At 35.6% G+C, this 20,676-nt stretch overlaps 3 protein-coding genes across 3 annotated transcripts; 1 reads left to right on the forward strand and 2 right to left on the reverse strand.

Moving 5' to 3' along the window:
- Positions 1 to 3,129: 3,129 nt before the first annotated feature.
- Positions 3,130 to 7,034, reverse strand: LOC146952621 (putative wall-associated receptor kinase-like 16). The gene is made up of 3 exons (XM_085703879.1): positions 6,095 to 7,034; positions 4,683 to 4,841; positions 3,130 to 4,527 (listed from the first exon to the last, which is right to left on the reverse strand). The coding sequence occupies exons 1-3, from the start codon at positions 6,933 to 6,935 to the stop codon at positions 3,323 to 3,325; spliced, it is 2,205 nt and encodes a 734-aa protein (XP_085560005.1). The 5' UTR covers positions 6,936 to 7,034; the 3' UTR covers positions 3,130 to 3,322.
- Positions 7,035 to 8,529: 1,495 nt separating this feature from the next.
- On the reverse strand, positions 8,530 to 9,432 carry LOC146952622 (uncharacterized). The gene is made up of 2 exons (XM_085740014.1): positions 9,341 to 9,432; positions 8,530 to 8,866 (listed from the first exon to the last, which is right to left on the reverse strand). The coding sequence occupies exons 1-2, from the start codon at positions 9,430 to 9,432 to the stop codon at positions 8,530 to 8,532; spliced, it is 429 nt and encodes a 142-aa protein (XP_085596140.1).
- A 2,802-nt stretch (positions 9,433 to 12,234) lies between these two features.
- LOC146952623 (uncharacterized) lies at positions 12,235 to 18,818 on the forward strand. Its single transcript, XM_085740036.1, has 4 exons — positions 12,235 to 12,853; positions 13,015 to 13,208; positions 13,447 to 13,974; positions 18,582 to 18,818. Exons 1-4 carry the CDS (start codon positions 12,235 to 12,237, stop codon positions 18,816 to 18,818), a joined length of 1,578 nt encoding a protein of 525 aa, XP_085596162.1.
- Positions 18,819 to 20,676: the final 1,858 nt, after the last annotated feature.

A 20,676-nucleotide genomic window follows, 5' to 3' on the forward strand; every position in this document is an offset into this window, starting at 1 on the left:
TTTGTGTCCACGCTACAAGACAAGAAAACAGCTCCAGAATACAGCTTCGTCTGCATAGATGTTCCTTTGGATAAGGAATGGATTTCAAATTGGTTCTTCATAGGACAACAACCAAATCAGGCAAAAGATCATTGGTGAAAGATCAAGCTTCAACAACGACTCTTTGGTGTGCTGGCAATTTCACAACGTCTCTTTCACACCTCTATATAAAGAAGTGAAGATCTAGAGATTTGGTAATGCAAGAACGCTGAACGAAAGACTCACAACATTTTACAAGTGCCAAACCTCTGCTGAAATTGTTCTGCATTCACTTAGAATTTCTGTGTCTTAAAGTCATATCTTAGAAATTCTTAAGTCCATTGAGTCTGTATCTGATTTGTATTGTGAGCACCTCTGATTGTATATCAAGTGTTCAACCTTAAACAATTTTCTGTGTAATTTTGTTTAGTTAGGAAGTCTCTTGCAATTGTGCTTGAGCAGGAAGTCTCTTGATTGTGTTCTTGAGCAAAGGAAGTCTCTTGCTTGTGTGCTTGAGCAAAGGAAGTCTCTTGCTTGTGTGCTTGAGCAATTGTAATCAGATATTACTCTTAGTGAAATCTCCTTGGAAGTGCAAGGGGGACTGGACTACTTCCGGATTGTGGAAGGAACCAGTATAATTGCTTTGTGTCGTTCTTCTTCTCTCTCTCTGATTTATTCCGCTGCATTTAGATTCTGATCATCACTTCAGAAGCTGTCTCACTTAGCTTCTGATCAGTGTATTCAGTTGTTTAGGAGAAACGAAGAATTTTTCAAAACACAATTCAACCCCCCTTCTTGTGTTTTTCTCACCTTCATAACTGCTTTATCTTATACTATGACAGAGACAACTCACAAAATATGACAAAAGCTTACGTGGATCCTGGGTCCCTCAGATCCAAGTATGCAGTTAGATTCTATGTCAGATGTCCTCCACATAATTTGTTGAGATCACTCTCTAGCTTCTGTGAGGCATGCTTCTTCTAAAGACGTTGACTTTTGGTTGACCTTCCTCCAGATCTTCCACCATAGTCTTCTAAGCTTCTCAATCCCTTTTTGATGCTCTTCATACATCCTTCCTTCAAGATAGGTAGATTCTGCACAAATGAACATATGTTAGTATTTCAATTGTTCTTCAATACTTTGTTATCATCAAAACCCTAAAGGACAATAAATGCTTGTTTAAAATTACATTGCTTTTTTCAAAATTGTGCAAAAAGTCACCCGTAAATGCTGTGAAACCAAGCTTCTTTGTTTCCACAAAAGTCACTCACTAAGACGCAAGTTTGAGTGTCCCACCACCAAACCAAACAAGCTATAATTGGGTTTTAAATGGAAGATTAGTGATGGTTCTCTAATCCGTGTTTGGTCAGATCCTTGGATTCATTCTCTAGCCTTCAGTAAACCGTCAAACCCTCCTCCCCCTAGGCATGGTAATGCGGCGGGGCGGGGACAGGTTTTGCCTTCCCCATCCCTATCCCCTACTTTCATATACTTACCCGTTACCCTACCCATACCCAACGGGGATGAGAAATTGAATCACATCCCCATCCCCAATGGGTTCGGGTATTCCCGTCTCATCCCCGTCCCCGCAGTGAATCAATTTTTTTAAGTAAAAAAAGAGTTTTTTTAAGCTTCAATGGTAATGTTGTAATGCATTATCCAACAATTTGCGCTCATTTTAACATATCCTTACCGAATAATCCGGTTGATCCTTTAACTATCAATGAAAGTTCTTATATCATGACAATTATCAAACCAAATAACATGACATATCATTATCAACCCCCTCAACAAAAACAAAAATATGACCTTTTTACATTCGGGTAGGGTTTGGGTATGGGTTCGGGGTGGATACATATATCCTCGTTACCCGTCCCGTACCCGTATTTTGAAATCGGGGAAAACCCAAACCCAATCAAATCGGGGAAAACCTATCAAATCGGGGTTGGTTTGGGCGGGTACCCATGGGCGCGGGTATTGTTGCCATGCCTACTCCCCCCAACATGGAAGATTTTCTTGTTTGTGATCTAATGAATAACGACTTGGTGGAACACTCATCTTATTTCTATTATCTTTAACGTTCCAGATGCTAATGCTATCCTTGCTATTCCTCTTTGGGAAAGATCTCTTGTGGATAAGTGTGGAATTGTACGGTGAATGGCTTATATTCGGTTAAATCAGCCTATGCTATTTGCATGTCTTTAGCGGCTGGTCCCAATGATGCCGGAATAGATCGTAACTGAAACGTGATATGGAAGCAGCCCGTTCCCCACAAAGTTTGTCCCTTCTTATGACATGCTGCCCACTGCTGCCTTCCTACGCATACCCGGTTGAACCAAAAGGGTGTCCAACATGAAGAGGCCTGTGTAAATTGCAAAGTCTTGGCTGAAACGCACATTCATTTATTCTTTGTTTGACATACAACTACCAAATGTTGGGAACTGGTGCAACTTGATACCTTGGTTCGTGTTATGTTGTGTAATGCTAATGATTTTATCACATTCTTGTTTGACTTTTTTAACAGGTTATCTCCAGTCCACAACAATATCCCCATGTGGCAATGATCCTTTGGAGTCTTTGGAAGAATCGTAACTCCAAACTTTGGGAGAATGTTGATTCACTACCACCTATCATGGTTAGGTGCGCTAAAGAGCTTCTTAACGAATGGCAGTTTATGCAGAAGGCAAGGAAACTTGGTCAGACACCGCACACGACGGATGCGTGGACAAAGCCTCCAACCGCAACTCTGAAGTTCAATGTTGATTGTGTCCTCTTCAATAACAGTTCTATTACATGTCATGTCATCTACTTTTGAGATTCTGCAGGAGAACTAACTTTAGTTATTTTAGAGTCTGATATTTGTGAATAAGTTAACTTTGACCTAGTATCCCATAATGAATTGGGAGACATTATTCATAGATGTAAGAATCTATTGACAACTCGCAACGGTTTTGTTTTGAGGCATGTCAGGAGGCAAGCAAATATGGTTGCCCATGCTACAGTTAGAGCTTCCTTATCCAGTCCCAGCCCCATATTTTTAATGAAGTACCTGATTATTTGTACTCTTAATATTGAATGAAATGACTTAAGTTTACCTTTGCTAAAAAAAAGGAACATTCAATTATTTTACATTCTTATTATAAATCACTTCCATCATTGTCTCTACACTTAAAAAATTATTAAAAACTGGAGTACATGCACACAACACATTATATAAAACAAATTACATTTGAACTATAAACTGAAATTTGTATGCAAAAACTCCTAAAATAATGAAATGGAACTGCATTTTGTCTTTTAACAATCATCTTCCATCATCCAATGCTATCAGTACATGGTCTTTCAAGCTGTCATATCCAATATCTCCATGTGTGCTGCTATCACCAGGTTCATAAAGGCTAGATGATGATTCATGAAGCAAGTACCGACTCTCCTCTACATTTAAGTCATCATTGATCCAAGAGTGCTTATCCATTAACCTCATTCCCTCCAATTCCATAGCCACTTCCTTCATGCTTGGTCTTTCTTCCCCTCTAAGTCTCAAACACTTCGCCGCAAGAACAGCTACCTCCTTGATCTCTTGTTTGTTTTCTTCATTCCACATACCATCTTGAATAACTTCAAACACATTATCCTTTTTCAAGCAAGACAGAAAGTGCATAGCAAGACTTCTTCTCTCTTCCGGCCTACCAAAACTAAAAGGTTTCTCTCCCGTTAGCAGCTCCACAAGAACTACTCCAAAGCTATATACATCACTTTTTTCAGTCAATTGGCTTGTTTGCATATACTCTGGATCTAAGTAGCCAATAGTTCCTTGCACCATTGTGGCTACTTCAGTTTGATCGATTGGAACCAATCTTGAAGCTCCAAAATCCGACACTTTGGCGATGTTGGTTCCATCTAACAGAATGTTATCACTCTTGACATCTCTATGGATGATGGGTGTTGAGGCATATGAATGTAGATATGACAAAGCTTCAGCTACCTCTGCGGCTATCTTAAGACGAGTTTTCCATGTTTCATTATTCACCTTATTACCTTGTGTGTGTATGAAACCAGAAAGGGTGCCATTGGTAACAAATTCATAAACCAACAAAGGAACTTCTGTCTCTAAACAACACCCCAAGAGTTTGACCACATTCCTATGATTTATTTGTGAGAGAACAACCACCTCATTAATGAACTGATCGATTTGGCTTCTATCTATTATTTTTGATTTTTTGATAGCAACGATTCTTTTATCATCTAGAAATCCTTTGAAAACAGTACCAAAACCACCTTTGCCAATGATTAAATTCTCGTCAAAGTTTTTGGTGGCCTTGTTTAGCTGATCTTGTGTGAATATTTTAGCACTTTGAGAGGAGTCTTCACTTGCGGAGAATTTTTGTTTCAAAATCAAACCACCATTCTGCTCAAAGAATTTCTCTCTCAATTTGATGAATTTCCTCTTATGGTATATTAAGTACGAGAATGTCCCCACAAAAAGAAGAATTAATGCTGCTCCTACTCCTGCATTCAAAATATATCAAACCCACTTTATGAATAGTTCATTTAACTAATTAATATCAATAGCATAGTGAATGAATAGAAATGTAAAAGAGTTTGAAAAATTGAAAAGAAAAATGAATTTATGCAAAATAAATAGGGCATGGTTAGATGCTTACCAAGAACAGTAGGTAACACCATTGAATTTGTGCACCCTCCTTTCTCTGTTCCATCTCCAGAATACCACTTTGGACACACACATTTGTAATTCCCATCATTGTTCTTGCATTTTGCTTTAGCATCGCATCCATGCAAGTTTCTTTCACATTCGTCAATGTCTGTAAGCCCATAAAATAAGTAACCATATTTTCAAGCAATTATATTACTATAGTAAATAGACGTAAATTGGACCTTTAGTATGTCATTGAACGGATGCCAAGTTTTTTAAAAAGAATAATAATAAGGGTAAATTACACTCACCTCCCTTAGCGTTTTCTTAAATAGCACTAACACCCCCTCTAGTTTTGAAATAAACATTAACCTCCCTTCTCATGTAACACCGTTAGCTTTCTGTTAGTTTCATAACAAGAATTTAGAGATCAGCTACCATAATTTGGCTACCCACGACTGATTTAACACCTTCATTCAATTCACATCAATCCACGCCTTCCTCCTCTTCCTCTTCCTCCTCCTCCTCCTCCTCCTCCGCCTCCTCCTCCTCCTCCTCCTCATCCTCCTCCTCCTCCTCTTCCTCTTCCTCTTCCTCTTCCTCTTCCTCTTCCTCGTCCTCGTCCTCGTCCTCGTCCTCGCCCTCGTCCTCGTCCTCGTCCTCGTCCATCTTGCAATGATTTCAACAATATATTCTGCTAATGAGTTCAGTTCAGATTTTCAATCTGTTTGTTTAGATTTCTTTGATTGATGCACTTAATTATTCTTCATCCTCTTGAATTTGGTTTATCTATTTTTACAACCTAGAATTTCAGTTTCTATCTATCTAATTCCTTCTCCAATTCTGCAAAAGCAATGTTAAGCAATTCATCCAATTTTATTATGTTGATGTGAATTACAGTCACTTCCTTCATCCTAAAATTGAATATTTATTATGTTTAGCATCAAACTTCATGCCTCAAAAGCTGAGGTTTTATTTCAGGTCTTTCCATTAATCCACTTTTCACTAGATAGAAGATAATCATTGTTATTGCTTTTCCATATTTATTTATTTTTTATATTTCCTTTAATCCTTCCATTAGTCCATTTCTCACTAAATAGTATGAAGCATGTGAGTATAAAGAAGTTCATTGAACAGCCTGGTGTAGCACCGCGGCCATTATTGTTTGGCGTTGTATGCAAATTGCAAAGCATAGATGAATGGTAGGGGGAGTAGTTTTTTTTTTTGACAAGGATAATTAACAGAGCTAACAGTGTTACATGACAGGGGTGGTGTTTGATTTGATTAAAAATTAAGAGAGGTTAGTGTTTAGTTTTAAACTAGAGGGGGTGTTAGTGTTATTTAAGAAGACCTCAAGGGAGGAGAGTGTAATTTACACTAAAAATAAACGTAAATTGCAAAAATTCGAATAAGAAAATTGACCTGTGCAGCCATCGGGATGATAAGGATTTCCTTCAAAACCTGGATTGCAACTGCATCGGTAACCAAAATCTGTGTCATTGTCATAACAATAGCTATTGTTCTTGCACCCATAGTTGACTCCATTAGAAGCTGTACTGCAGTTTTTGTCAAAGCCACCAATGGTCCAGTCAAGAACCACAGGTAATATCTTGAAAGGTAAACCTTGTGATAAATGATTGAACGAAAAATTATAGCTACCATTCTTAACAACAAATGAATAGCTACAAAATTCGGATTCATTGTTGAAATTAGAAGCTTCTATGCTTATATTCCACATTCTGGGAGGAATATCAACTTGGCAACACCCTATACCTGAACATGTTCCATTATCAATCAATCTTTGATCACCAAAAGATCTTGTTAAGCACCCTGTTGAATACTTGTTTTCACCGCGGTAACTATTATAATAACCATAACTGTCAGAACCAACAGTAACAAACTTGTTTTCTTTGCTTGAAATGGTATAGGAACCACTGTTAAGCTTGGGTCTATTAACATGACCACCACAATACTTGGAGACATAAAATAACACGTCGATTTCAGCTTTGAAGATGTCTATGTTTAACACTTCCAAGTTACCCGCGTATATTTTGGATTCATTGCAATGGAGCCGAATTAATCTACCACTTCCTAAGAAACAATCTGAATCTGATGAAGTGTCGTTTATGCCAAATGGATGTGGAATGTCTTTACCTCCACAAGTTTGACTGCAGTTATTTGTTACTGAATCAGCTGCAGTTGTTCCTACCAGTACAACCACCATGGTTAACACATACACATGCTTCATCTTCATCACTTTCATTCACAAACTAACAAGAGTGAAAGCGAGGGAGAGAGATAGGGAGAACAGGCCTTTGTAAAGTTAAGATTATTAATGGTGTGGTAATACTTGCTTGGCGTTGTGGCCTCGGTGTTTCGTTTATTTATAAGAGTTTTTATTTTTTTTATTTTTTCTAAAGTAAATAAGAGAGCTTCTATAACCCCGGTAGAAAATATCTAGATTGGTCCCATCTTTCGTTGTTTTAATCTGATGATTCTTTTTCATTCTCATGTAGAAATGTCATTCTCATAATAATATATAGACCTAATACCTTAAGGTTTTGGAAGGAGATGTGCCGTTTTCCTTCTCTTGTCATCTTGGTGTATTAACCAGTTGTTTATCTTGACGCTTCCTCGAATTCTCTAACATGTGGTACCAAAGTCTGGTTTGGCTTAGCTGAGGAGGGGGTGAGAGTCTTCTTAGCGGTAGTATAGTCAAGATGAGTGTTTCATTTGTGTTAACGGCGGTGTAAGGATGTGAGAGACTCACACTTTACATGGATTATTGTGTTCGAGTGTAAGTGGTTGTTTCCACGTCGACTATTAGTGGATAAAATGATATACATGAGAGGTGACTCATATACATAATTAATGGCTTAAGATTTTCTTATACATAACAATTGCCATTAATTAATTAATTTTCTTAATCTATGTATTTTTATTAAAGGTTATGCATAAGAACCTTAAACGACTGTTATTTTAGAACGGATGAAGTATCTTCTTTTTGAATTTTTTAAACAATGCTCTCGTGCCACTTATTAGCATAACCGTTATAATAATACTTTAAATTGGAACATATGGAGGTCTTCGTGCACATAAATCAGTTGGTAGGAACAATACATTGAGATATACAGGAGGCGGGCGGGATTCGAACATCGAATTTTTCATTTGTTCACGTGAAACTCTAACAATTAAGCTACTTGACAAATAAAATGAACATATAGAGTAAAAATCTTAAATTATCATTAATTTTAAGAATTTAATTTATATATACCGACAAAAACTTATTCACACATGCATCTAATCTAATTGTTTCATATTATCACTTTTTAAGTTAGTTTTTGAAATTCTGTAAAAAAGAAAAACTAGTTTCTAAAATATCTTTATAAATATTTATTGCCCTAATTTGATTGATTCAAAGAAAATACATCTTGATGCATACAAATTATTTTTAAAGACAATACTATAAAAAAAAAACCTCAAGACATTGTTTAAGGAAAGTAAAAAGATAATTTTTTCATTTTTTTTAACAAATCAAAATCAGATATATTACGAAACCAATGATGTTGCACCCCGCACAAGATGTGCAAAAGGATAAACACCGACAAATATTTACAAAGTCACAGTGCCAAAACTAAAACACCTACCAAAAACGAAAAAAATTACAAGAGAACACCCATACAATGAATGGGATGTTTCCACCAATCGTGGTAAGAATATACAAAATCCACGTGTTTAGACCTCAACCATAAGAAAGAATTAAGCTTTACTTTTTCAATGAGGTTAATAGGATTGGAAACCGTATTTTGAAAAACCTGGTTATTCCTTTCCTTCCAAATCACCCAAACAGTGGCAAACTAAATAATCCTGAAATACAACTGTGAATAAATTGGCATTCCCGCCATCTTTGTGAACTGAATAAGGTGATGTTGAAGCTCACCAGCATGCACATAAGAAATATCTAGCCAATTCCAGACAAGAGCCCATAGGTTGCCAGAGAAAGTATAATAAATAAAGAGATGAACCGCAGACTCAGTTGAACCAAAACCAAATGCACAAGACATGTCTGTTGAAGGTAGAACACTCTGAAGCGCCAAGTTGTCTTTAGTCGAAACGCGGTTATGAAGGAGACTCCAAACCAACAGAGAGATCTTCGAGGGAATATGCTTGTGCCAAACTTCATGGACATTGGACCTGTCCACCATAACGCAAGTGATAGTCAAAAAGGTATATGCTCCCCTCACCGTGTATCCACGAATGGGATCTAACAGCCACCGCCAAGTGTCGTGAACAATATATTGCAAATAATGTTATGTAATAACAAAGAACACTCCCTCACAGAATCCTCCTCCCACGCAAACAACCGGTGTGGGACACCCACGCCCTTCCATGCACCCCCCACCCACGGCTCTCCATGTCCCTCACCGAGCTCTCCTTTTCCAACGCCAAATCAAAAAGGCGAGGAAACTTCAATCTCAACAGAATATCCCCAATCCACTTATCATACCAAAATAAAGTGTTCCGCCCATCACCTACCACCCGCCTCGTATTATCTTCGAACCAGTTCCCCACCCCCACTTCTAACCCATCACGGATATGACACATCATCTTCCACCAAACCGACGATTGTCTACCCCCTCCCTAATCCGGCCACCCTCTTCACCATACCGTGCTTCCAACACACGATACCACAAACCCTCTTTTTCCGTCATCATTCTCCAACACCACTTACCCAACAAAGAAACATTAAAAGCTCCCATCTTCCTATCACCCAACCCCCCATCCTCATTTGGTAAACAAATTGAATCCCATTTAATTCAAGTTATTTTCCTATTAACCTCACCACCCCCCCAAAAAAAAAATCTTTTAAATATAGATTCAATAGAAGAAATTATACCTGCAGGGGCTCTGAAAAAGGAAAGAAAGTAAACCGGGAGAGAGGACATGACAACTTTCAGAAGAACCAGATGACCACCAAAAGAAAGAAATTTGTTGTTCCATGACGACAGGCGACCCACAATACGATCAATGACAGGTTTCCAAAAACTCAATTTCCTTGGATCCCCACCCATGGGGAGTCCCAAGTAAACAAAAGGAATACTCCCTCTACAACAATTCATCACCGACGCGGCCTCCGCCAACCAAGAATCAGAGATATTCACTCCCGTCAACAAACTTTTGTAGAAATGATAATTTTTCATAAAAAAGTGTGTAGTTATGACTTTAGCAGATATTGAAATTGTATTTTTTTTTAGTTCCTCTTCAAAAAAAAATTGTATTTTTTAGACAATTTATTTTTTAGGGCTTTTTAAACAAAATTCTAAACATTTATCAGTATGACTCAAGATAGAAAGGAAATTTTAAAGGTTTTAAAAAAACAAGAATGCAAGCGGAGTATGGTGACTAAGGCTTCTAAAGCAATGGCAACTTCTTTATCAAATTCTTCAAATACTACTAAATCTTCCGTAAACAAGGATTGGGAGAATTGGCTTGTTGTTCATGGTAAGAAGGAGGATGTCAAGGAGATACGAAGGACGTTGGGAGTCAATTATAAAGGGGATAAAAACAATAGGTTCAACTTATTATCCAAGGAGGGTCGGAGAGAGTGGAGGGCGGAGAGAGGGAGTTTAGGGACGAAGGGGAGTGACGAGGGTGGAGGTCAGAATGTGGAGGGTTGATAGGGGTCGGTGGTGTCGGTTTAGTGGGGGTGGAGAGTGGTGGAGATGAAGATACTTTCTTATAATGTTAGAGGTTTGGGTAGTTTTGAGAAACGAGCAGAAGTCCGTAATTTTATTCGTCATAAAAATCCGTTTGTTGTTTGTTTGCAAGAATCAAAGTTGAGTTTAGTTGATGATTGTATTATAAATTCTGTTTGGGGTAGTGCTGGTTGTGAATATTCTTATCGGTCTTCTGTTGGGGCGTCTGGTGGTTTGTTAACAGTTTGGGATTCTCAACAGGTGGAGGTGTGGTGTACTGTTACTTTCAGTCATGTTTTAATTATCAAAGGGAAGGTACTCACTACTGGTCAAGAATTTATTATTGCAAATGTCTATGCACCTTGTGATACGCTGGCAAAACATGATTTATGGGCCCGTTTATCTAATTTTATTAATGCAAATGGTGATATGCATGTCTGTGTTTGTGGGGATTTTAATTCTGTAAGATTGGAGGAAGAGAGAAGAGGTAGATGTGTGACGTTTCGGCAGGTTGATGCAGACAATTTTAACAATTTTATTGACTCTAGCTCTTTGATTGATTTACCAATTTGTGGCAGATTGTTTACCTGGTATAGGGGTGATGGTGTTTCGATGAGCAGGCTTGATAGATTTTTGGTGTCTGAAAAATGGTGTGATGCTTGGCCAAATTGTATACAAGTGGCGCATCAAAGGGGCCTTTCTGACCACGTTCTGTTGGTGCTGAATGTTGATAATGAAAATTGGGGACCACGACCGTTGAGATTGTTGAAATGTTGGGCAGATTATCATGGTTATGCAGACTTTGTTCATGGTAAATTAAATTCTTTTGTTTTGGATGGCTGGGGCGGTCATGTGTTGAAATTGAAGCTTAGGATGATTAAAAATTCTCTTAAGGAGTGGCACCAACAACATTCAAGGAATATTGAGGGCAAGATTGTGGAAGTTAAAAATCGAATGTCTTCCCTAGACACAAAAGGGGAGGTACTTGATTTGCATGAAGATGAAACTAAGGAAATCCATGAGTTATCTGTGGAATTTCATTCTTTGTCTCGGGCACATGTTAGTATGAATTGGCAGAAGGCGAGGATGAATTGGGTTAGAGAAGGTGATGCTAATTTTAAATTTTTTCATAATATGATGTCAAACAGACAGCGACAGAATTCTCTTCATTTGATTCATGTTGATGGAGTTCTTGTTGAAGGAGTTCAGAACATCTGTGCAGCTGCCCTTAATCATTTTGCTACTCAGTTCCGCGCTACAGAGGGGGTTCGGCCTGGGGTTCATGGTCTAAACTTCCGAAAGTTGTCTTATGCTCAGTCAGGTAACTTGATTCGTCCGTTTTCTTTGGAAGAAGTTAAACAGGCTGTTTGGGATTGCGAGAGTTTCAAAAGCCTCGGGCCAGATGGTATTAATTTTGGGTTTATAAAAGATTTTTGGAATGAGTTGAAAGATGATTTTATGAAATTTCTTACGGAGTTTCGCCGAAATGGGAAATTGACGAAATGAGTAACTTCCACTTTTATTGCTTTAATTCCAAAGGTGAGTAGTCCTCAGAAGCTTGCTGATTTTCGACCAATATCTTTAGTCGGCTGTATGTATAAAGTGTTGGCTAAGGTTCTTGCAAATAGATTGCGTCAAATCTTGAGTTTTGTGGTGTCAGATACTCAGTCTGCTTTTGTGCGGGGTAAATAGATTCTCGATGGAATTCTTATTGCAAATGAGGTTGTTGATGAAGCAAAACGGATGAATAAAGAATTATTATTGTTCAAAGTTGATTTTGAAAAGGCTTATGATTCGGTTGATCTCAATTATTTGAACTCTGTGATGATTAATATGAACTTTCCGACTTTGTGGCGGAAGTGGATAATGGAGTGTGTCGGAACAGCTACAACTTCAGTTCTTGTGAATGGGTGTCCGACGAAAGAGTTCCCTATTCAGAGGGGGCTTAGACAGAGGGATCCTTTGTCGCCATTTTTATTTTTATTGGCGGCAGAAGGTTTTGATGTTTTGATGAAAACTTCAGTGTCAATGAATTTATTCAATGCCTATGGTGTTGGCGCGCATCGGGAGGTTCAAATTTCTCATCTTCAGTTTGCTGATGACACTGTTATTATTGGTGAAAAATGTTGGTTGAATGTCCGTACTATCAGGGCTGTGTTGTTATTACTAGAGGAGGTGTCAGGGCTGAAGGTAAATTTTCATAAGAGCTTGCTGACAGGTGTTAATATTTCTTTAACTTGGTTGACAGAAGCGGCTTCAGTGTTGAACTGTAAAACTGGTACAATTCCGTTTATGTATTTGGGATTACCTATTGGTGGAGATAGTAGGAAACTCAATTTTTGGAAATCGGTAGTGGATCGAATTATTGCAAGATTGTCGTCGTGGAATAAAAAGTTTTTATCTCTTGGCGGCCGTCTGGTTCTTCTGAAATATGTCCTATCCTCTCTTCCGGTTTACTTTCTTTCCTTCTTCAAGGCACCTACAGGTATAATCTCTCTTATCGAATCTATTTTAAAATTTTTTTTTTGGGGGGTTGTGAGGTTTCTAAAAAAATTTCTTGGATAAAATGGGATTCTATTTGTTTACCTATGAATCGTGGTGGTTTGGGGGTGCGGAGGTTAGGAGAATTTAATTTATCTTTGTTAGGGAAATGGTGTTGGAGGTTGTTGGTTGATAAAGAGGGATTGTGGTATCGTGTCTTAAAGGCACGGTATGGGGAGATAGGAGGTCGAATTCAGGAAGGAGGGAGATTTGTGTCTGGTTGGTGGAGGATGATGTGCAAGGTGTGGGAAGGGGTTGGTTCAGGAGTAGGTAATTGGTTTAACGATAATCTTAGGAAGGTGGTAGGAAATGGTGATAACACTTTCTTTTGGACTGATACTGGGTGGAGTTCCCTTAAAAATTCAATTCAGTCGTCTTTATGATTTATCGGTAAATAAGGAGTGTTCGGTGGCGGACATGGAGCGTTGAGGGTGGGATGAGGGCGGTAATGGGTGGGGTTGGAGAAGACGTTTGTTGGCTTGGGAGGAGGAGAGTGTGAGGGAGTGTGTTACTTTGTTGGAAAACGTTGTTTTGCAGGTTAATATACAAGATCATTGGAGGTGGTTACTTGATCCTGTTCATGGCTACACGGTTAGCGGGACTTACCGGTTTCTAACAAATATAGAAGATCAGGAATCCGATGGTGTTACTATTGAAGTTTGGCACAAATTGGTTCTGACAAAAGTTTCTCTTTTTGCTTGGCGTCTTCTTCAAGATAGAATTCCTACGAGATCAAACCTGGTGCATCGACATGTTCTTCAACCAAACGACAATTTATGTGTTGGAGGATGTGGGATACCAGAAACGACGGATCATCTTTTTCTAGGATGTGAACCTTTTGGAAGAGTGTGGGTCTTAATCTGTAATTGGCTTGGCGTTTCTTTTGTATCTCCAGGTTATATTAATGATCACTACTCTCAGTTCATTCAATTGGCGGGGTTGCCGCAACATACTCACTATTATTTAAAGGTTATTTGGCTTGCATGGGTTTGGGCAATATGGAAGGAGAGAAACAACCGAGTTTTTCAAGATGTGATCGTTGATCCATTCCGTATTGTCGAAAAAGTAAAGTTAAATTCCTTCCTTTGGTTATCTTCGAATTATGTGCCTATAGCTTTTGGGTTTCATGATTGGTGGAGGCACCCACTCCTCTGTATGGGGGTCTTGTAATGTGTTTTTCGTTTTATTTTTCTTGGTGTTGGCTTCTTGCTTAAGTGCCACGGTGTTGTAACAGATATTAGGTGATTCATCACTTTAGCACACCTTGTGCGGGGTGAATCACTTTGCTTTTGAGCAATATATTTCATTTTGATTTGTTCAAAAAAAAAGTATGACTCAAAATTTAATATATCATTTTATCATTATTAAAAGCAAAACTTATATTATAAATTCATTGAATAATTGATGTATTTAACCAATAATATAGACTAAATATGTCATTTGTTCAATAGATCTAAATATTAGTAGTTTTTTTTCTTACACTATAGAGTAATAAAAAAAGTTTTATCTTTTATGGCCCGATCTAGACGGCACTATTAATTGGATCCAGTTAAAGTTATGCTTGACGAAGACTTAATATTTTTTTTCAGTCAACGGGTAATATCTAGGAACATTGATCTGGTTCTCTCATGATAACTAAACGTGATGTGTATACTTCTTGTCCCTACTCAGTGAGAAGAATAAGTTGAACTATTAATAATTGAACTGCTTCAAAAAAAAAAAAAGTTGAACTATTAATAATTGAATAGTAAGTAAGTAAATAAAATGTGCAAAACTGGTTTTATTCATTAGTTTTGTGAAGTTGTTTTTGATAATTCAATCGATTCGTTTGATTTTAATTTTTTTTATTCGTGGCTTTAATCATTAATCTTTAAATTTTTTTCAAGTGGTTTCAAGGTTTTTTATTAGTTCCTTTTTTATTTGTATGAACAACAATTTTACTTAAATCCAACTTCCAAATTAAACTAAGTACAGCTAAGAGACAAAAACTAAACGACAATACAAAAATCTAACACGAGTAAAAAAAAAAAAAAAACTAAGTCACATGTGCATGATTGACGAAGACTTTGAATATTTTTGCTTTAAGATATAAACTTATTTTCAAAATTATGTCATTTTCATGTTTTCAAGTTTTTCTAAACCATTAATTTTTTTTTAAAGAATATAAAGCAATAGAAGTTCCTTCAAAAAAAATAAAGCAATAGAAGTCAACCCCTTCAAAAAAAAAAAAAAAAAGTAATAGAAGTTACACATTTTACATGATTACATTTACACTAACTTTTTTTTTTTTTTTTTTTTTTACAAAATGATCACGCTCAAATTTTATATCCGTGGTGTGTGTAATATATAAACAATTCAGTTATTATATGATTACACGAATTCAGTAATTACATAATTTGTACCAAAAAAAATAAGGACATATATTAGCATGATCATCTTAGCCGGTCCTAATTTTTTAGTGAGAGAAACTCTGCCTTCTCTCTAAGTTTTCTTCCTCTTTCACACATCGAGGAGGAGTGATTTTAGGTCAATTTTTGACCTAGAATCACCCATCTGCATCTTTTTTCTCCTTTCTTTCAATCTAAATAAGTGATTTCCACATACATCAAGTTTTTTCGTGATTTCGTCATCTTAGTGCGACGTTGTGTTGTTCGTCGTCTTGTGCAGCGTTGTTTGATTTTGCATCTTTTGTTGTTCGGTGTTCATTTGGTTCGTATTGAAAGATCAGCTTCAGACAATCACAAATTCAATCAATGATTCGGTCGTCAACGTTGCAGATCCAGAAGCATGGATATTCTAGTGATTTAGATTTTATTATATTATTTGTAGGCATTTTGTCGTTGAATGCTATTAACTTGGGTGCTGTGAGTTTGTTCGCAGATTCACCCTTTACGTTTTTAGCGATATTGATCATGTTTTTGTCTTTGATGTATTCTATCAATATGAATGAATGAATATCCTTTGTTTCTGTCAAAAAAAAAAAACATGATCGATTAATATTTAATTTTAATAATACCAATAAAATTTTATATTTATGACCGATCGAGACAGCACAACTTTACTTGGCACATTATTAGTCGATTAATGAATGGGTCCAAAGGAAAAGTCACTCAACGGATAATTTTTGGGTGGCACTTTGGTGCCATTAATGATACCGTGCCATTAAATCTGGGTCATACAAATACATTGTCATTGCATCTGGGCCACACAACACATCTATCTTGGTGCCATTAATGGCTCAGATTTAATGGCACGGTGCCATTAATGGCACCAAAGTGCTGCCCGTAATTTCTAGGAACTTATCTACTTGTCTCTTCCTATTGAGATGATTTTTGTTTAACAGACACAGTGACAAGATTAAGTTGAATCGAAAACATTTTTTTTCCTATTGAGATGATTTTTGTTTAACAGACACAGTGACATGATTAAGTTGAATCGAAAACATTTTTTTTTTAGCAAAGTTGGTTTTAATCCATCAATTTTGTGAGAAAAAAAGATTGTTATTTCAATTGACTCGCTTAATTTTTTTTATCGCTTTTTTATTTACTTTTTTTTTGAATATTCATATCGTTTTTTATTTACAAAAGAAGGCAAAGCCCATTTTAGTTTTTCTTATCCGTGGCTTTAATCATTATTTTTTATTTTACTAGTTTAGAGACCCGGCGTTGCCCGGGTTAGATATTAAATAAGTTTTATAAGTTTGTGTGCACGAATACACATGTCAGTATATTAGATTGAATTTATTTAAATTTACAATTATAATAATATCATAAAAATAAATATAAATATTTCAAAAAAATTAAAAATAAATATAAATGATGAGATGAATGTCCAATGCAAGAATAAAAAGTGTAACAAAATCAATAATGAATTAGTCCAAGTGGTAATAGTTTTGGGTCCTTTAAACATGGACTATTACTTTCCCACCCTATTGCCTTCTCCCGCGCCCTGTAAAATTTCTAAAAATGCCCTTGTGCATTCCGGATTTTAAAATTCGGATTCATGTTTACTATTTCGGATTTTATAATCCGGACAATTCTTATGTATAATCAGCCATCAGACTCTCTCACATTTCAACAGTTTTGAGTTTTCCTTTTAAAAACAACAAAAAACTAATTAAATAATGTTAAAAACCTGTCAAATAAAATCATAAAAATAGTACCAAAAAATTCTAAAAATCAAATAAAACTAATGGAAATTTTTTCGGATTTTTCTGAGAATATGAAAAATTAATAAAAATGAAAAATGGGTCTAAACGATGGAATTTTGGATTTTGAGGGGCGGAGTCCCGTAAGAAGTCCCTTCTATGGGAGTCATGGTCCTTGAATTTTTTTCTGATTTTCTGGAGATGTTTCGGAGCAATCCGATCAAGTAGCCCGAAAACCCGATTTTTGTTAAATAAAATATTGGTTTTTAAAAATAGAAAAAATAATAAAAATATTGAGAATGAATGTGGAAGTGACATGTGGCATAAAAAATCTTACTTTATATATATACTATTGATTGATTGATTGATATGTAGTTTGTTGAGATAAAAAATATTGAGTGCATAAGATCAAAAGTTTGTTGAGATATTTATGTTAAATAAAATAGAAAAAATAATAAAAATATTGAGAATGAATGTGAAAGTGACATGTGGCATAAAAAACCTTACTTTATATATATATACTATTGATTTTTTTTTTTTTTTAAATATTCATATCGTTTTTTATTCACAAAAGAAGGCAAAGCCCATTTTAGTTTTTCTTATCCGTGGCTTTAATCATTATTTTTTATTTTTGTATAATTAAATGAACAACAGCTAAGTCATATAGGACATGATTGACGAAGACTTTGAAATCATGCATGGATGCAAATTTCGTCCATTTTGTTTCATCATAAATTCCATTTTGTTTCGAGATTGTATTAGTTTTAAGGGTAGTTTTCGTAGTTTAAATTTTTTTGCATGTTAGGCGGGAAGCCAACTAAGCTGCTCATTATTTAGCTAAATATGCTCTTAAGAATTTAGATTGCATATGGGTCGAAGAAACTCCACCTTGTATTTCTGCAGTCTTGACATTTGATTTGCTCTCAGACTTTCGTTAATGAAATTGTTTTCAACGTAAAAAAAAATTCCATTGTCCACATGATTAGAGACTTAGAAACTTTTGGTCTACAACGCTCATTTTGAGACCAATAATTGAGAAAGCAAAATAGGACAAAGTCAATCTGATGGCTGATGAGGGTGAACTAGTCTCATCTCAGTATATTATCAACCGATTAATAATCAATCAGTTGGTGTACATTTGATTTAAAATAACCTTACTATATTTTTTAGTCTTTACTTAAAATTGTATTATACTATCTTCATCTCAATTATAAGTCGTTTTAGAATATGAATAAATCATCAGATTTTTTTACTAAACACTCGTGAATGTAGGGATCAAATTCGTTAATGATTAGATTAATTTCTTACACCAATTCTATTGACTTCACTTTCACATACCACTCATGAATGATACTTTTGTAAAGTAATTCATAATTTTTCTTTTACTATATAAAATTAATTATATTTCTTAGTTTGTATGAGTTTGGCAAAATAACTTATAATTTGGGACTGTTGAAATATATTATTTTCCTCTATGTTTATAAACTCTAAGTTTACAATATAATTAACACCAGTTACTTTGCAGGTTGATGACGAGGATAGGTGGGTGTGGAAGCTAATTCATTCTTCTAATAGGTATACGGTGAGCAGAGCTTATTACAGGTTGACGGAGGAAGATGACCATGTCACTAATGATAATGGTCACCTTACTGACAATCATCTTTTGTGGTTAAAGGTCGTTCCTTTAAAAATATCTCTATTTGCGTGGCGTTTGCTTCTTAACCGGGTTCCAACTAGAGAAACTTTATTCGGTGATGTGTGATATCTCCCAATGACCAGTCTTATACGAGAGGTTGCATATTGAATGAGGATAATGATCATTTATTTGTTAATTATGATTTTTACGGTAAAATTTGGTCGGCAATTTCTTGTTGTCTAGGAGTTCAATGGTAGCTAAAATGATCATTTATTTGTGGTTTATGTGGATTTTCGAAAAATGTTCGTTTAACTTTTACTATTATTTGACATTTAGTTGTGTGAGTAATTTGAAAAGAGAGAAATAAGCACATCTTTCAGAATATGGAGGAACAACTTCATTCTTTAGGCGAAAAGGTTAAGATGCATGCATTTTGATTGTTTAAATCGAGATATGTTAGGTTCGATTTTGACTACAACTTTTGGAGGCTTAATCCTAATCCTTGCCTAACTGATGTAACTTAATTAGCTTATCTTTTCTTGTTCTTGTTGGTTGTTTGTTATGTTTTCATGGTAACCTTGTAACATTTTTAAGTCTTCTTAGACAAGTCTTGTGCTGGAATACTTTTGAATGATAAATAGAAATAAAGAGTTAATTTAGAAAATAATCCTTTATTTACGATATAAAAAACATAAAATAAAAAATTGAACACATGAGAAATTAATAATTACTAAAAGAACTTTCCTTAAAAAAAATAATTCTAAAAGAACTGTCAAACGTTTTATTGATAACGTAAATCGACATAAAAAATGAGATTTTTTTGTCAGAACAACATATATTGTGGGATAGAACTCATAGAAAGAAGGAGTATAATTTATTTCATTAGTAGACCATATAAATAATCTACCATATAAAACTTGATTTTTTTCCACCATACTCATTTCTCACGCGCTCTTAAAAATTCCTAAATTGTCCTCGTTCAGATTATATAATTTGAATCCTATTTGTACTACTTCGGATTATATAACATGAATCCTGTAAAAAAAAAAAAATCAGAGATAGATAATCATAACTCTCTACTGACCATTATACCATCCCCACAAAAACCGCACAACAATTTTGTCGATGGTATGAATGGTCAACAATGACCATGATATCATAACAGCCCCCTAAGGAAAAGTAAGAAAGAAAAGAGAAGAGAGTTATTGCAATGCAAATGGATAAGAATGTAAGACAATGTCGTATCTGAGGCAGTGCGAAGAGGATCGTCGTCTTAGGCCCCTCAAATAAAAGAGAGGGGTGCATTGAACAGAAAAAAAAAACATAAATGTTAAGTTCTTTGCTGTCCCATTTAGATTTTATCACGTGATATTTTTTTAAAGGGAGCACAAATCCCTAATTTGCAACAACAACATTGTAGCAACATATAAGAAAACAGAAATGCACACAAGTGAAATACAAAGTTGAAGGGAAAGCTTTAAGAGAAAGTAGAAAAAGGGTTACAATGGCAACTTCCTCCGAAAGCACGACTCAAATGCTTTTCTCTACTAGTTTTGTTTCATTATTTGATCGTATAATGTTGCAGCGAAAACATGCATATGGTAGTGAAAAAGGAAAAAAACAAAAAAGAGCATTAGAATTAACATAATCACAAAATGGAGTAATAGATAAATTTGTTTGTAAACGGGTATAAGAGCCTTCAAATAATGATGAATGAATTAGTCTTAGAAGAAGATAATATTAAAAAATTCTAATGAAAATTTAAATGATAGCAATTCCATCAATGACAATGATAATGTTCTTGATGAGTCAAATGTTGATGTAGCTATCGATGATAAACTATCATCTTCAAACTAATTATTTTCACAAATTAGGAATTTAAGTTTTTTATATGCTTATTAGTTAGAGCCTGGACTGCAAGTTCGTCCGTAGGCCACCAAAATCTCATAAACGGACCTGATGCAAGACCATTTATTCATACACC

This window comes from Medicago sativa, chromosome 1 (assembly GCF_051527215.1).
Source record: "Medicago sativa cultivar Bolivia chromosome 1, Bolivia_mono, whole genome shotgun sequence".
Taxonomy (NCBI): domain Eukaryota; kingdom Viridiplantae; phylum Streptophyta; class Magnoliopsida; order Fabales; family Fabaceae; genus Medicago; species Medicago sativa.

What these genes read in the sequence shown, in the direction of transcription:
- LOC146952621 (XM_085703879.1), bottom strand. Translation starts at nt 6,935, where the DNA reads ATGAAAGTGATGAAGATGAAGCATGTGTATGTGTTAACCATGGTGGTT. An exon ending in TCATCCCGATGGCTGCACAG is followed by an intron (nt 4,842 to 6,094) that starts GTCAATTTTCTT and finishes ATGGGCTTACAG; the next exon opens with ACATTGACGAATGTGAAAGA. An exon ending in GGTGTTACCTACTGTTCTTG is followed by an intron (nt 4,528 to 4,682) that starts GTAAGCATCTAA and finishes TTTTGAATGCAG; the next exon opens with GAGTAGGAGCAGCATTAATT.
- LOC146952622 (XM_085740014.1), bottom strand. Translation starts at nt 9,432, where the DNA reads ATGGGAGCTTTTAATGTTTCTTTGTTGGGTAAGTGGTGTTGGAGAATG. An exon ending in TATCGTGTGTTGGAAGCACG is followed by an intron (nt 8,867 to 9,340) that starts GTATGGTGAAGA and finishes TATGGTGGACAG; the next exon opens with GTCCAATGTCCATGAAGTTT.
- LOC146952623 (XM_085740036.1), top strand. Translation starts at nt 12,235, where the DNA reads ATGGAGTGTGTCGGAACAGCTACAACTTCAGTTCTTGTGAATGGGTGT. An exon ending in CTTCTTCAAGGCACCTACAG is followed by an intron (nt 12,854 to 13,014) that starts GTATAATCTCTC and finishes TATCTTTGTTAG; the next exon opens with GGAAATGGTGTTGGAGGTTG. An exon ending in TTAACGATAATCTTAGGAAG is followed by an intron (nt 13,209 to 13,446) that starts GTGGTAGGAAAT and finishes GTTGTTTTGCAG; the next exon opens with GTTAATATACAAGATCATTG.